The sequence below is a fragment of the Biomphalaria glabrata genome, chromosome 9 (genome assembly GCF_947242115.1).
Source record: "Biomphalaria glabrata chromosome 9, xgBioGlab47.1, whole genome shotgun sequence".
NCBI classification, from domain to species: Eukaryota; Metazoa; Mollusca; class Gastropoda; family Planorbidae; genus Biomphalaria; species Biomphalaria glabrata.
Window position 1 is genome coordinate 31,070,417 of NC_074719.1, and position 17,624 is coordinate 31,088,040.

At 39.0% G+C, this 17,624-nt stretch overlaps 1 protein-coding gene across 3 annotated transcripts in view; it reads right to left on the reverse strand.

The window, feature by feature from the left end:
• Nucleotides 1–4,639: 4,639 nt before the first annotated feature.
• Nucleotides 4,640–17,624, reverse strand: part of LOC106053322 (prostaglandin E2 receptor EP4 subtype-like) — a 28,196-nt gene continuing 15,211 nt past the window's right edge. For all 3 annotated transcript variants that reach the window (XM_056040147.1, XM_056040146.1, XM_056040148.1), the window contains 3 exons: nucleotides 12,914–13,776; nucleotides 5,668–5,760; nucleotides 4,640–5,298 (listed from right to left, as the gene is read on the reverse strand). In XM_056040147.1, the coding sequence (XP_055896122.1) occupies nucleotides 5,030–5,298; nucleotides 5,668–5,760; nucleotides 12,914–13,776 (1,225 nt within the window). In that variant the 3' untranslated portion in view covers nucleotides 4,640–5,029. The remainder of the gene's footprint in view (nucleotides 5,299–5,667; nucleotides 5,761–12,913; nucleotides 13,777–17,624) is intronic.

Consider the following 17,624-nt stretch of genomic DNA (forward strand, 5'->3'; position numbering starts at 1 on the left):
AGCGACAAATAAGTACTTTTCAGGATTCGATGAATGATTAGATGGACAAACTGATGCATCAAGCGCAAGGCCAGATCGAACCTTTGAGAGAGAGAATTCTAACATTTTTTGTCCACCAACTTTTCTCATTCATAACTATGGCTGTACTGGTAGTTTTAAAAACATGTGCTGATCTTAACAAGAAGCACACAGATGAACAGAAGCAGTAAAAAAATAATAGAAGTCTGCCATGCGACTGAAACTTTTGCTGTACCAGCTATTTGTACCACAACGACCCGGACAGATCTAGACAACTTTGGACCCGCTTCCGAGCCTGTAACTTTGGACCTTAAAGACCTCTGTCCACTGGCGGAACCAGGGGGGGGGCGGAAGGGACGATCACCCCCCACCCCCGAAGGGAGGGGAGGGACGAATTTTAGTAAAGAAATCACACAATTTGTATACGAATTTATTAGTTATGCTAGTTATGTTAAAAAAAAATATATTAATTATTTATATTTCAACCTATTTTTAGATTATTTTGTTCCCCCCTCTACTATGTAGACCGATTTGGTGGATGGGGAGGTGGCGATGGCATCAATCCCGCCCCCCCCCCCAACCATAAACTTTCGAGTGGGGGGCGGTCCAGTTTTTTTTTTTAAATCACAGCTTGTTAACAGAATCAATTAAATATCTATATAATTCAATCTTGTGATTGATATTTTAACTTATTTTTATATTATGTCGTTACCCCGTTATCCGATAGGGTGGGGAGGGGGGCGAATACATCTACTGCCCTGCCACTTAAACCCTTTGATAGGGGGGGGGGGGCGGTCCTATTTTTTTTTTTTAGAAAACATAGTTTTTGAACAAAATTAGTTGAATTACTATATAATTTTTATATTATGTCGCTAAACTTCTGGTATCTTGGCCAATTTGATGAGGTGGCGGGGGTTGATTGCTTCTACTGCCCTCCCCACTCTAGCCCTCTGAGTGTGGGGGTGGTGGTCCTATTCTTATGGAGAAATCATAGTTTTTGAACAAAATTAGTTGAATATCTATATAATATAAGCTACATATTGACGCTTTAACCCATTTGTATATTATGTTGCATACACACTCTGATCTCAAATTTTATCATTAGTAAATATAAAATTGAAAAAGGGTTGTACCAGGTGGGAGGGGCGATACATGCAATCGTCCTCCACCCATCGAACAAACCAATACTTTTTAGTTTTTGTAAGAGATTACAAAATTTAAAAAAAAATGTCGCCAATACAATTTATATATGCTATAAATTAAATTCTTTTATCGAGTCACCCCACTATGCTATCATTAGCAGAAATTATAAAAAGGAGCGAGGATTAATCGTTTTTACTCTACCTCCCCCTCCCTTTCCAGACGAAAACATGACGTTTTAAAACAGAAAAGTCAAATATGGCGACAGAGTTTATGTAATTGTAAACGAATTTATCTTAGTTATTTTAAGAAAGACAAATATTATTTTCCTAGTCATCTTTTTCAACCTTTACTCATACTGATATTTTTCTGTTGTATAAAAAAATTTCGGACAATAACTCACAATTTATGCTTGAATCCTAAAAATGCAAAAAAAATTTGAGTAAAATCGAATAGGTTCACTTAATTTCTCCTTCCACTTCCGAAATGTTTTTTTTAAAGCTTTGAATTATAATTCTGTAACAAAACAAAGTTACAAATATGCCTGTTGAACAAAATGTATCACTTACAAATGAGCTTTTTTTTTTTTAACATTATTTTTCGAATAAATGTTTTTTTTCGGTGGAGTTCCTCAAAGTCTTAATCTAAATCTCTGAAGTATCTTATCTTTTCAAGAACAAATTGGTTGTATTTGCGATGTAGTAAGAGCCTGTAAAATCATTATTCAAAGTAAAACATTATTCAAAAGGTCCTATCTTAGTAGGATGAATAATGAGCTGTAGATGTCAGGAGAATGCGTTTCTGAAGTGAAGGATGCAAGAAAACGAGTTTGGCGTCGAGGCTTCGCCCCAATCCCCACTGGAGGAGCTTACAGCGCTCCCCCAGACCTTCTAGCTGTCTAGAGAAAGGCCTAAACATAGCTGTTTTTTTTTTTTTTTTTTTTTTTCGAATAATTTTTTTCGGCGGCGATCCTCAAAGCCTTATTCTAAATATGTGGGGTATCTTATTTTTTTCAAGGAACAAATCGGTTGTATTTGCAATGTAGTAAGGGCCTATAAATGCATATTAGAATATTTTTCAAGTAAAACATTATTCAAAAGATCCTTTTTTGAATAGGATGAATAATGAGCTGTAGATGTCAGGAGAATGCGTTCCTGCAGTGAAGGATGCAAGAAAACGATTTTGGCGTCGAGGCTTCGCCCCAATCTCCACTGGGGGAGCTTACAGCGCTCCCCCAGGCCCCCTAGCTTTTTTATATTTTTTTTCGCCGAAGGTTGAGAAATACTGCTTTTTTTTAACATCCCAATAATCGCCCCCTTCCACTCCAAAGTTCTGGATCCGCTAGTGCCTCTGTCTATCTGCCAGTGCTTACGAAAGGAACTCGAATTTGGATTACTGCATTCAGGCGTGAAACCAGAACTATACATGTGGTGCTTTACGAAGAGAATGCAAATGTCAAGAAACCCACCTACAGGGTCTGAAACCAGTGGAGACTTCGATACTTCTGTTTTCGCTAGCGAGAGTAACATGAACGATGGTGAACGAATTTCAGCTGGACTCGGTTCAGCAATTAATGTACTTTTACACATGGACCATTGCAAGGATACTTCATAGGCATATCTTAGTGACACGGCTGAGAATGTTTGAAACCATGACTACGTGTGGGTCTACAAGTATGACGCGGGATGTCATCGAGAAGGTCTGCTGAAGCGGCGTGCAGGACCAACTGCCCTGATGACAAGTACAGGTATAGCCACTACTTCTAAACGTTTCAAAAGGCGAACATCAGCGACAACGGTCCTGAAGAAATGGAAGCAACGATCATGACATTGTCTTGTGCAAGTTTTCTTGTACACTTAGTCTCTATGTGCTTAAACTTTGCTGGGAGTCAAACTTTGGAAGGTAACAAAACGTTTTTTGCAATATAGCCAGACGTTGGATAGTGTAAGGTGAAGTGTTGTTGCAGGGTAGGGGAGGTAAGAAACCATCCATCCATGAAAATATTAGAGCGTGTATATCGGCTCGCAAGGCAGGGCGGGAAGGAGTAAGTGATGCATGAAATTCACGACCAAAAGTATGTGGGAAGGGGCGTTATAAAGCGTGCCGTTCCAAACTAAGCCTAAATGTATGTGGGACAGCATTAAGAAAACGAGAGAGAACGGGCCTTTCCAATATTCAACGTGAGAGATGCTAGAATTCACGGGCTAAGAAAGTGTGTTAGATGGAACATAAAAAAAGCGGCCCGTTATATTGGAAGCGCAAAAAAAAATGCACATAAGTTCCGGCCAATAACAAAATATAGCCTGGGAACAAATGAGCGGGCCGCTGGGTAATGCTAGTAAGGTATATCTTATAGACCTATCGATTCCATGACCGACGGTCGTGAGGTCAGCACAGGACCAACCACCTTTACTTTCCACAACTAATGTCAGGTGTTCATTCGAGTTGGTGGACTGAGGGATGTTCTAACAATCCCGCAGCTAAATCTTCGGTTCGGAGGCAAACGCTTTACCACTAAGCCAGGCAGGTTTCAATACTTTCAGAAAGAATATCAGTTAAAAATTCTATTAAAGGAAAATGACAGAAGAATGGAGAAGGAAGGTTGACAGATCTTGTGTGGTGCCCTAACGGTCCAGCAGTCCAAGGAATAGGTGAAAGTGAAGTTGGATGTGAACCTGACCTAACTGATTGTCATATAATGATTATCTAATTGATCTAAAAATTTTGTAAATTGTTTTTGTCAATTTCTTATTCAAGGAAAAAAAATTACCGTAAAAAAAATATTCCTTTATTTGAGTGTCCTATAGTTCAATGGGGGCATTTCCAGTTCACGTGATAATATGAAGAAACTACTTATTAATTGCTGTTTTAAATTATTTCCAACTTATATGCATACTAAATAGATTTTTTTTTCTCTTTAAGAAAAAGTAAACATTTTTTATGTAAATGTAGTAGTTAGTATAACAGAACTTACTTAACTTAGCAATACAAATGTAAAAAAATAATTTTTGACAAAAAATCTAAAACAGTTTGCATAAATTTGTTAAAAATATGGCAAATAGTTATCACCCTTACTAAAGAGCCTACCGGGTTTGTTACTATTAATAGTGAATAGTTGTAAAAGTGGTGTATTTTTAAGAAAAAACTGCTGGCATAAGTGATTTAAAACATTAGATTTTTCGCTTTCAGAAAAAAAGTAGCCGTTGCATCAGAACTTTGAATGGTCTAAAATATTATGATGTCTGATTTTCACTATCTTTTCTAGTTTACGAGATATAAACGGGACGGACAGATAGACATTCCACACAAAACTAATAGCGTTTTCCCCTTTCGGGGGCCGCTAAAAAGCAACATTGGAACTGAGCGACATCTTCAAGTTTCACTAAAATCCTATATTCCTTTTTAACAAAAATGTACATTTCAACATGTGCTTTCTACAATGTGCATTCTTAGTTTCTTAAAACAAAAATAGAAACAAGCATTGTTTTCAAAATGGTTTATTTGTAATGCAAATTTAAAAAAAGGTCTGCATATTAATTTTTAAAATAAAAAGGTTCGTTTTCAAAAGTCCATAAGCAGTCAAACAATAGTATACCAATAGCTATTCCTGATATTTGACATGTAAACATGACAGTCTAACAGATAACCAAACAAACCCAAAAAAAGCTAAAGAATGGAAATTTATTTATATTTGGTAATTCATTTCCTTTATAAGTTATAAAAAGTGAACCATTATTTATATATTTATGTATGTAGGGTCTACGATCTAAGTATGATCTAAGCAAAAAAAGGGCATATGGTCTAGGTCAAAAAGAGTCTATGTTCTACCCAGAAGGGTCTATGGCCTAGCTTGATGATTTATAGACTGAAGTCACGTTCTCTGTCTGCATGTCTTCTTGAGAATGTACTTGCATTCAGAGAAGAAGTTTTTGGAAAAGAAGCTGTATATGATAGGGTTGGAGGCACTGTTAATAAAATAAGATCTTATCAGCAAATTATGTAGCATCACTCCAGTGTCTCCATATTGACTTAGCCAATCAATGTTCAGGGTTTTGAAAATCATCAATAGTAGGTGTGGCAGGAAAGAGAAAATATAAATCAATGTAATGACAAACAACATCAGAGTGGTTCTTCTTGTACCTAAACAAAAAAAAAAAGATATGATTTGATTTGATTGTGATTTAAACAACAACATAACAACATAACAACATATCCAAACTGCGTTATAAAACATAGGGACAAACCTACACAACGAGAAGAAGCTTTAGAATTCCAAATTTCTATTTTAAAAAACAACACTTTATTAGTCTTTTTTTTTCAAATCGAGGATTGTTAAAAGATGACAAACTCGAGATTGTGAAATAAAATCTGTTGGAATCATAAAGTGAATCTAAAGAACATTTCATCCCATCCAAAGTAGTCAAAGCCATTTAGTAATCTAAACATTCATGTTTTTAAATTGTGTCAATTATATTATTAGCACCGTTACGTAAAGTATCAGACACTTGCCTGCACTATCCGAGTTAATGCTGAGTTTCTTGATGTCTCCCAGACTTTTAATTGATAGCCTCATGGACCATCTTCTGTTAGGCAATAGTTTCTCTATTCAGAAATAAATAGTTAAAAAAAAATAAACATGAATGCCTTATTACTTTTCAGGTAACGTTAAATACACACATTTATTTTATGTACCAGTGGTACTGCAAGGTACTAATATATATCATATGACTTTAGCTCGAGCTTATAAGTGTTTGGAGTGTACATATTTGTTACTAAGCTAAAAAAAAGTCTACAATAAGGGTACCAGTATAAGTCAGACTAGGGTAGAGATTTTACATATACTTTATCAGGCTTAATACTTAATCAAGGTAGAATTCCTAGATACTGGAGAGAAGCTAATGTGACACCACTATTTTAAAAAAAAAGATAAATCTGATCTAGAAAACCTAAAAACCGTTATCATTCACCTGCATCATATGTAAAATACTAGAACAGATAATATGTAGCAACATCCTAAACTATTCGATAACATTATAAACTCCATATCAACATGACTTTAGAAATTGTTGGTCATGTGAAATATTGCTAATAGATGACTTTTCAAAGGGCTTAGATAATCAACATTCGATAATGTTCACCACCATAGCTTGCTTAAACAATATACCTTTATAGAGAACAAAAACAAAACAAGCAAATACAAAAAAAAAACTTAAAAAAAAAACAAAGCTTATGTGAGCTTGCGCTCCCAGAGCTATATTTTTATGTATTCTATTTTTTATAGGCTAGTGCCAAATTTATTATTTGTACTTTCGCTTTTTGTGTAGGTTAGGGTGAGGTGTATAAAAAGTGATGCCACGCTGTTTTAAAACAGTTGAGTGGACAGTTGACCAGTGTACAGTCAGTACAGCATCTTTGTCTGTGTGACGAGAGGTCTTGGTGATCTTAAATGATAGTAATTGTTTTCAATATTTTTATTTCTGCACCTGGGACGGCCGGTAAGTGTATAACTATTTTATATTTTCTTTTACTAGATCTATGTCACACTATGTGTAAATATGCTAGATATATCTTAATTTAGTTTTATTTTCTAGTAGGCAGTTTATGTTTTGAGCATGTTAATTTAAAGATGGCGGCGTCCATCAGTCCTGCTTTTAGTTTTCTAGATCTAATAGAATATATGATTTTATGTATTGCAGGCTAATATTACAGCTGCTATTGAGTATTACACTGCTGTTTTAACTGCTGAATATAGCTGCTGGAATACATGCTGCTATTACTCTGCTGTGCTATTATAACTGATATTACTATGTTGTTCTGTACTAGATCTAGTTTAGTATTGCCTTAGTCAAGGCTTAGTGGCTTAGTTATAGTCCGTTTCTGTTCTTAGTGAATACTAATAGTAAGGTACTAAGACTAACTAAGGTGTTCTTGTTTTAGTGTTATGGGTTATGGAGATTTGGGGTTGCAGTAGTAGGATATTGTAGATCTAGACTAGTTTATTGTAGTGTGTTTGTGTAGATCTAGGTCTAGTGTAGTAGTTCGTTTGATCAGTTTGTGTTAGATAGTTGGTTTGGTTAGTTTGTTTGTGTTTGTAGTAGTGTAAGTTTAGTAGCAGGGGGTTAGTATCAGTTATAGTGGTTAGTGTATATATTATTTTATTATTGATTTATTTTGTATATGTAAATAAAATTCCGTTTTGTTTATTTATCCTAAACTAAAGTTTCGTTATCTTGCTTTCCTTTAGTTTAGGTTAGTATAGTTAGTTGTCTGGTTACTTAGGCGACTCTAGCCCCTTGGTCACCATACCGAGGTGCACAGATTGAGCCCACCCAGTAGCGCTAACATCTACCTACTGTTGGTCAATTTTAATGTTGAGCAGTCAGAACATAGGTCTCCCAATCGCGCCTGCCTGACCTGCTCACACTTATATTAAGTGTACCAATTAGTTTGGATTTATCATGTAATTAAATCTACTATATATATATGTTTCCACTCAATGACATACCGAATAGATCACGAGATCTCTTAAACCATCCTACGTATTCGCCTCAAAGTTTGTACACAGGTTCATTTACCTCCTAGGTGCTCACTTTTTGACCTGACAGCCGCAATTCGCAACGCAAGCTCCATCAAAAACTTTTTTTCTTTCATTTTTTAATTTTCCAAAAAGGTCGCAGCACAGACATATATATATTACATTATATCTAGACTGGACATGGAGATCTTTTAACACTACAAAAAAATTCGCGGGTTTTTTCTTTTAAAGTTGTTGTTTTGTAAAGTCTTTCTTTTTTAACCCAAACCTATGTGGCATATAATGTAGTGTTATTATTATTATTTTGCATTTTATAGATACATAATCTAAAAAGATATCAATCTATGTATATAAGATGACTAATATCTTTTTTTTTCTTTTTACCAAAGTCTTTTTATTTCAAGTTCCTTCCTTCTCAGTTCCTTTTAAAAAGAGTCTAAAAAAAAAAACACTGCATGATTTTTTTTTATTTAGATGTTGTTGTTTTTTTGACAATAACTCTTTGAAGCGTTTCGGGGTACCAAAGTAAATTGTAAATTTTGCAAAAAGCTGTGCCTACCTCTTAATAATTGCTTACTAAGAAATTGTTTAGTAAGCTTTTCATAAATCGATATAACTGAGGAAATTCATTTCACTTTTTTGTTTTGATATTTCTAAAAAAATGGCATTAGAGTTTGTATTCGGTTTATTTCGATAGATCTAGAGTATTTTTCCTTTTTTTTTTTAGACAGAGAAGAGAGAGAGAGTGGCGTAGATAGAGATTTGGGGACCCGAGGGGCTTGACCTCTTTAGGGGGCCCCTGCATTTTTTGAAATTCGACAACATGACATGAGATAATAGGAGTAATATTTAATGTGAAAAATAATTTCGGACACTCATTTGGGGCCCCTATCAAGTGGGGGCCGGGGGAATTTTCACATTTGGACCCACCTCCACTCCCGCCACAGCTTCGCCACTGCGATTACAATTACAATTCATAAAACCAAATAGATATTTCTTTTTATTCAAGAGAACAAAATACCAAGAGAAATGTCGAAAGGGGAACGGGAATATGTACGAAACACGAATTGTTTAAAATTGTGTTGGGTGAGAGGGGGGGGGGATAAGTAAAAAAGTTACTAAAATCAATGGGCCCAGAATGTGAGAGCATGTACGTTTCGAGGGCGTATTATGAAGTGGGTCTTTCCAAATCAAGTTTGTGTGGGAGAAATTAAGATGCGAAGTTAAAAAACAAAGTTGGGGGTCTAGAGAAAGAGAGAGAGAGAGTAGGCCGTGACATTTTAACGTAACAGATACTTTAATTCACGGGCTAGAAATATATGGTCGTTAGATTGATCGTTAAAATGTGGCCCATTTATTCTAATTCGAAAAAAAAAAAAGAAAGGAAATGGGTGTTCCGGTCTTCAGACAGCTATCATTATAAGTAAATAGTTAATAAATAACCTAGATGAAGCCACGCTAGTTAATTTAATGACTAAATTATGATATAAAATGACCTAGAACTATTATCATTAATTAATTATTAATTAGGACTATAATAAAATAGAACATAAGCTCAAAATGTGTAAGATAAACCCACGCTAATTAATTTTATTACTCAATCATAATATAGGCTACAATGAGGCTTTGATTTGATTTCCAAGCATTTTTAAGACCAGAAGATGTTTATCGAATCATGAAAACAGCATAGATGTCTTTTTATAATATACGAAAACAAAAAAAAAATGAACAAAGCCGTGAAACAGGCACCCTTCAGTTTCGAAGCATGTGACTGGTGAGTTTGGCTGCACACCGGGTAGGTTATTCCATGCTGCAGACATGGTCTGCTAAACGCACCTGACACTGCATCATTAGGCACAAAACAACAGTGCAAAGCCCTTAGCCCCCTGTATAACGAAAGTGGTTATCATCGAACTATACATAGTGTTATAAACCTGGTGGTGGCACAGATGGGGGTAGTGGTGTGTGTGTAGTCAGCCGACGCAAATCGCCCCAGGCCAGCGCTAGACGAGCGGTCAACCGTGACGAGTTACGACGATCGGCCGAGACGAGTGTCAACAAGAGAGTTCGGGAAGGATCGCCGACGTGAACAGAGCTCAGGGGCGTCACGAGAGTTGTAGTCATCTGACCACCTAGAAACGTCGAGCGGCGTTCTGTCCGGTTCGAGAAGGCCAGTAGGGACCCTATATAAGAGCGGAGGTGACGCAGTCAAGACGGTTCAGAAAGCGGGTTCACGACAGGAGTTCAGAACACGGTCGACTACAGCACAGTTCAACGGTGTGGTTCTGTACGGAGCATTACGACGGTTCAGTGCGGAGTACTGTCAAGTACAGTTGAGACGAACGGCGTCTTGATCTTGGTCTGTGATCGAGTCCGACACAACGAGCCTAGTGTGTGAAGTCAGTCTCGAACTGTTGAACCCAGTGCAAGCCCGGAACGAGACGGAAAGGCCAGTGCAATACTTGATACGGCGGAACGGTGTTATCGGAGAGATATTTGTTATCGCAGAGCTATTTGTACTGTTCTACGTGCTGCCAATTGTACAGTATTGGCTGTTATTTATGGACATTAAACCTTTACGTTATTTTGGAGCCCTGACTTGTCAAGTTCTTTAAGTTGGTGGTGTATGGTGCAGTTTGCAGAGAGCCTGGATAGTGAGATTCGTAACAACTGGTGTCAGAAGTGGGATCGGATCGGAATCGGATTGGATCGGATCTACTATGGCTCGTCTGAAACTGCTGTACGAACTTGATTTTAGAGAACTGAAGCAAGAACTCCGTGGACGAAGGCTGAAGGTATATGGAAACAAGGAAACTTTACAAGCACGCCTCCGAGAAGACATGTTGGAAGAAAAAGAAGATCCGGACACATATCTTTTTGAAGTCGAACCTAACTTGCTGGAACAGCTCGCCCGTAGCATGCAGCAACTGACCACCAGTACCAGTATCATGCAAGAACAGATGACAGCTATGCAGGGACAGATGGCAGCTATGCAAGAAGAGATCACCTCAAACAGCAAGCCAGATCAAGTGAATGTTTGCTCCGCGTCCAAGCATGTTGCTGAGAAACGTTTGCAAGTTGAAAGTGGCCTACGAAGGTTGGACCCTACTGACGCCTGCCCAGATTCTAAGACCAGCGAGAGAAGCCCTGATGGTGACCATAGGAACCCAATGAAATCTGACGAAGCTGTTGAGGGACATCTACAAGCTGAGAAATACGAGCCAGGTCCGGACCCAACAGACGTTGGTCTAGTTACCAAGACTGGAGATGAAAGTCTTGATGGCTGTCAAGAGAACCCAAGGAAGCCTGACGTTGGTCCAGCTGCTAAGACTGGAGAGGAAAGTCCTGATGGTGGTCAAGAGAATCCAAGGCAGCCTGACGTTGATGGACATTTGCAAGACGAAAGTCATCGACAAGGTCTGAAACCAACAAGCGATTGGCCCGATACTGAGACGAGAGAGAGAGGTCCTGATGAGGGTGAAGAAAGCCGAATGGAGCCTGAGGCCGAAGATGAAGTGAAGTGTTACCAACCTGCCCCACAAGCATGCCCTCCAGACAAGGCTGAAGATGATGACCTGTCCCACAATTCCCTGTCCTGTGGATTTGAAGCCCATCCCAGTCCTTCTTCGCAAAGCCCTATGAAGCCACCTCTTTGGTCAACAATCTTGGTAATCCCTGCCCTTACATCCTATGCCTCTCCATGTGTCAAGTGGCTGTCCTCAGTACCGACAGACAAGAGAGCGATGCAACTACAACGTCACTGCAACAAGAAGACCATCAACTGGAGGAAAAGAAGAAGGCGGCGTTTGCGTAGTCCAACGTGCATGGTGATTCAACCAAGAAATAACTGCAGCCACATGAAGACCAACTGGCGGAGAAGAAGAAAAAGGCGACTTTTCCTGAGTGCAACATGGATGACGATGCGATCACGACGTCGATACACCCAGATGAAGGCTAACTGGAGGAGAAGAAAACGTCTTCTGAATTCCACGTGGATGGCAATGAAAGCACGACGGCGGGGCAACCAGGTCAAGGCAAACTGGCGAAGAAGAAGGAAGCTGACTGCAACATGGATGACTCCGTCAAGCTCAAGAGGCAAGCCAACTGCCACCGATCGACCCCCACCTACAGCGATGAAACTTCACAGCCAATGCCATGATGTTGATTCTGTCCGGGACGGACAGATCTAAGGAGGGGGCAGTGTTATAAACCTGGTGGTGGCACAGATGGGGGTAGTGGTGTGTGTGTAGTCAGCCGACGCAAATCGCCCCAGGCCAGCGCTAGACGAGCGGTCAACCGTGACGAGTTACGACGATCGGCCGAGACGAGTGTCAACAAGAGAGTTCGGGAAGGATCGCCGACGTGAACAGAGCTCAGGGGCGTCACGAGAGTTGTAGTCATCTGACCACCTAGAAACGTCGAGCGGCGTTCTGTCCGGTTCGAGAAGGCCAGTAGGGACCCTATATAAGAGCGGAGGTGACGCAGTCAAGACGGTTCAGAAAGCGGGTTCACGACAGGAGTTCAGAACACGGTCGACTACAGCACAGTTCAACGGTGTGGTTCTGTACGGAGCATTACGACGGTTCAGTGCGGAGTACTGTCAAGTACAGTTGAGACGAACGGCGTCTTGATCTTGGTCTGTGATCGAGTCCGACACAACGAGCCTAGTGTGTGAAGTCAGTCTCGAACTGTTGAACCCAGTGCAAGCCCGGAACGAGACGGAGAGGCCAGTGCAATACTTGATACGGCGGAACGGTGTTATCGGAGAGATATTTGTTATCGCAGAGCTATTTGTACTGTTCTACGTGCTGCCAATTGTACAGTATTGGCTGTTATTTATGGACATTAAACCTTTACGTTATTTTGGAGCCCTGACTTGTCAAGTTCTTTAAGTTGGTGGTGTATGGTGCAGTTTGCAGAGATCCTGGATAGTGAGATTCGTAACAATAGAAATAAGAGATGAATGCATTAGCATTGTCGGAACGATGTCCACACAGAAGTTCACTATTCTTCACGCAGCTGCTGTATCCAAAGGAACAGCAAGTGCCAATACAGTTTGGGATCAGTGGCGTACCAAGCTCAAATGCACTCTGTGCTGCAAACTGCCCAATGTTTGCCGGCTCCTGATTTTTCCTCAGGGTTGACTCCCAAAATAATGAGAAAAAGAAGAAGAAGAAGACCCCCAAGCCTTTCCAATGTTCTATAAGTCTCTATACTTACTTGAATTCTGACTGTGGCATTTTCTCGTTTTAGAATTGATCGTTTTTGTTGGTAATGTTTCAGTTTCAGGTGAGTTTTGATCAACCTTACTTTGTTGTACACTAGACAATTGAACATCTTGAGACTCATACGGGTTTTTCCTACTTTCTAGTTTTGCGTCAATAGTTGGGTTGTGTTGCGTTGGTTGTTCACTTGAACCAGTAAGAAGCCAACGGTTTGGGTTGTTCAACTCTTCAATTGGTGTAGATGGGGGAGAGAAGTCTTTAAAAACCCAATTAATATTATGATCATCTTCTATCCTGAAATGCTTAGGTAAGCTTTGCCTTCTTAAACATTCCACCTGGTCCACCAAAGTCAACCTAATTGTGGGCTTTATTAACAGAGTTGTCTGGCAGGAGATGGGTCTCTCAGTGTTGACATCATCTAAGCTGTACACTTTGGGCTTTACTGAAGAATAATAGGCTTTGTTTAAAAACAAATCCTTATCTGAATTAGAACGGTGGCAGATGATATTTTTAGCTGATTGAAGCAGAACATGTTTATGTATTTCTTCCTTAAAGTTGAAATCAAAAGAAGACTTTGTCTTATTGTCATCACAACTTCTCGTATTTTTGACTTTCAACTCCTCAGAACTATCTGGAGGTGAGTTTGGTGTCAGAGATGGAGAGGAGCAATAAGAAAAGCTCCAAATTTTTCTCTTGCGGTTTTGTATTTCACCAGATCTACGACGCTGACGTCCCTGGGCATGTTGAAAAATTCGCCTGGCCACAATACTGTAGAGAACTATGAGGATAATAGCACCAACCAAAAACAGAAACATTTGTAGACCATTGTAGAGTAATGGTATTGTTGTATTTTTAAAGCTGAAATAGAGAAAAATGTTTATAATTAAATTGAGATTAAAATCAAGATATAAATGCAAATGCAGCTAGAGGATTAATGAATACTAAGTTTTGCAAAGGACGGTCACGGTGTGTTGTAGACCAATTTGAGTTGAGCTTGCTTACAGTGTCACTCAATTTGATCACAAATTATTAATTTAATGCCTAGGTCCAATTTGAACACCAAGCCCTACAGTACTACTCTTCATGCAGCTGCTGTATCCAAAGGAACAGCAAGCGCCATCACATTGGAAAACAACTTTATCCTGCACCTTCTCTTATTTCCCCTTCTCTTAGCACAAATGTCAAACCACATTTGCTACTCACCAGTTTGCCCATGTCTATCAACCTTGTTGACCTTATCACTAGCGCGAGACGATCTGGGCTCCTTTCATTTTGCGAGGCAGCCAGAATGTCTCTTTCCCCTTTGTCTAGACCCTGAGCACACATCACGCTTAACCACTGGCCAAGTGTTCTTAATACCTCATTGGCTAATAAGTGGAAAGCGCTAGTCTTGACCGGGTGGCACATTGTCTATCTGGACCTATCACGTGATCTATCACATGCTTTCCTCCCAATCCCTATTTTCGGACAAGCGGCATTTAAGTCTCAAACTTCTTCAATCACGAACAGTCGCTCCATTTCAGCCAGAACGTTGAGGGGCGTTCAATCATTCATTGTACTGCCTTACTTCGTCTTCTATTCATTTGGACCTATGTTCACTGCTGGGCTTTAGTCATTTGGAATTACCTTATTACATTTGTATCTAGTATGTGTATTTCTCACTGTCGTAAGGAAGAAAATTAATAATTTCATGTGTACGGGGGATTTGAGTTTTGAGTTTCTGTATTGAATTAGCGTATGTCCACCATGTGTTGACATTATTATTTCTATATTGCTGAATTGATCCTTGGCGCAACCTTGTATATATTTATACATTTTATTTTACTTCATTCGATCTCGGCTGATCGCCTTGACGATTTTTCTAACGCACTAACGTTTTTCTTACAAGAGACTAGTAAATTATCCCCCGTCCATTTTTCTTAGACAGGAATTGCGCCCCTTGAACGGGCACTCTCTTCATTTAAGTCTCATTCCATGCCGAAGGCTATATGTAAAAAATGGCGTCATTGTTCTTGTTTATGTTTACCCCTACACACACACACACACACTTTTGTATTATGATCATTCCCCTTGTATTGATCTAATTTCATTGGCCTACATTTTTTTGTAAATGTGATTCTCTGATTGACGGCTTATACCCGGCCAATGCCCTTTTATATCATGGGTGTTTTTATTTCAGCCTGATTGCGACTAAAGACACCGACTGGTTCCTGTTTCGTGGAATTCCTATCTGCTATTGGATCCGAATCTTTGATTCCTCCCAGCTACGATATCTGAAGTCCCGTTAGCCCTCCTGGATCAATACAACGACTTCCAGAACTCACGTTCCTGCTGAACCCACCTTGGCATTGGCGAACACTGAGTACTAAGTTCTACATCTGAAGTCAATTCTCAGCACCCGCAGCCTGCCTAATCATCGTTGAATTTGCCCCACCCCCGCTGTGTCACTCCCACTTGTAACAGCGGCTGGGATATTACTAATTCAACTGCAGTATTTCGGCTGGAGCTGGTACCTCCCAAGCTGATGCTCATGCTAGCAGACTAAAACAGTCTACAGCACCAAGGCAGAGAGATAAGCTCCTGAGACAACGACCAAATCCAAAGACCTAAGAGCTAAGTCATACAAACAATAAAGCTTACACATACTTGTACAGTCAGCAGTCAATAGGATGATTTAAACATCTCATTTCTCTGTACTTCTAGGTATGTTTCTTTAGGATGTTTGATTATACTCCTCACCTTTGTAATCCCTCCTCCTTTTATCTTTAATTTCATTACCTGTGTGTTCTGTTTCCAACCTGTAACGCACGCTGGTCTATGGTGACGTTAGAAACCCCTAGACTTAACGTCACTAAAACTAAATTATTTTAATAACTACTTGATTTAAATTTCATACACATCCCAGACTCGCATGACAATGGGGGAGGCCCCATGTGGCGCGTGACAATATTTATAACTTTTCTTTTTTTATAGGCAGAAGAATTGTTTCAATGTTCAACTTGATCCGACACTGGGTGTGGGAGAAATAACGTGTACAATTATCTGAAAGAACACAACTTGACATATTTAGCAGTAGTTGTGAATAATGAAGGATTAATTTACTATGTTGATATGAAACAAATAATAACCAGTTATTAATTGACTAATTTGCTTGTTTTTAATTGATTAATGTATTGTCTACGAATAATTGTGTAAAGTTTCAACTTGATCAGTGAAAGGGAGTGGAAGAAATTTGACCAAACAGACAGAGTGAGTTGATGGAAGCTTCGTAAAAAGGACAACGAAGACTAATGTTATGGAAAAGTACTCTTTAGGTGTTAGAAATCTTTAGAAAAATATGAAGAGGTAGCGCTACGAAGCTACATGCGATAACGAGAGAGAAGAACAATGACATGAATCATGCCGCTGAGTAAAGTAGGAAAGTAGCCCTTTCAGACCTGGACGATCTATGGGGAAGAAGGTCACCCTTTTTGTGCCCCACGGTTAACGAGCGGCCTGACATGATGCCAGTTGCGGTAGCTCTTCATGATACCCTAAAAAAAATAAAAAAAAACTTTTTTTTTTCAACTAACGTGTATTCATTGTTAGAGTATTGTTACGACGCAAACAACAACAACAAATAAAAAGACAACAAATAAATCTTACGTGCTTTCTTCCTAACATATCTATCAATAATTTATATCGAAATAACCACCTGGCACCGTTTTCTTGTGGTTCTTCACTACCCCTAGATCTGAGCACACGCTTTTGACTCAGATAAGACTGACTTCAGTGATGTCCTCTTTAGAATGTAAAAATGTCTTTAAACGTAAATGCTTTTAGTGTAAATGCGTAGTGTTGAATTGACAATCCTTTTTTTTTCAAGTGTACTTGACACGTGTCGTGAAGAGTTCCATTTTTTGTAAAAGATTGGGGCGTGGTGTACAAGTAGTGTAGCACGTAACTTCCTAACTGAAAGGTCCCTGGTTTGAATCTCGGTTAAGACAATTATTTTTAATTCCGAGATGTTTTAGGACAGCCCTGAGTCTTAAACCTGACTTAAGTTGTGTTGGCTAAATGAAACCCTCGTTAACCGTCGGCCATAGAAATAGATGACCTTTACAGAATCTGCCCTGTAGATCGCAAGGTCTGAAAGAGGTACTTATTTATACTTGCTGATCATTTATTTACGTTAATACAGGGGTCCAATACCCAATGTAGGTAAGAAATTATGCTTGCAAATAAATATCCGCCTGCTTTAGATCTACTGAAGAATTCTGATCTGTACTTGTCAATGCATCTAGAGTTTGTATAACTTTTGAAAATGTTGATAATGCCATCGCAATGCCTGATTCTGCTTTTAGAGAAAAATGAATGATGCCCAGGAGTCTCTTTTAGAGTCTCTTCAATAATACAAAACAAACATTTTCTCTGTCGCCTTTTGGCATTCGTTCGAACAACCAAACAAAGCTTCCCTGACTTAACTTTGGCTGATTCTTGATGCACTAGCGGATCCAGAACTTTGGAGTGGTGGGGGCGATTTTTTTCCAAACCCTATCCCTAACGCTAAACCCTTACCCTATGATAAACGTGCGTACAGCACACACACACACACACACACACACATATATATATATATATATATATATATATATATATATATATATATATATATATATATATATATATATATTAGGGGTGCAACGGATAGTACTTTTTGATATCCG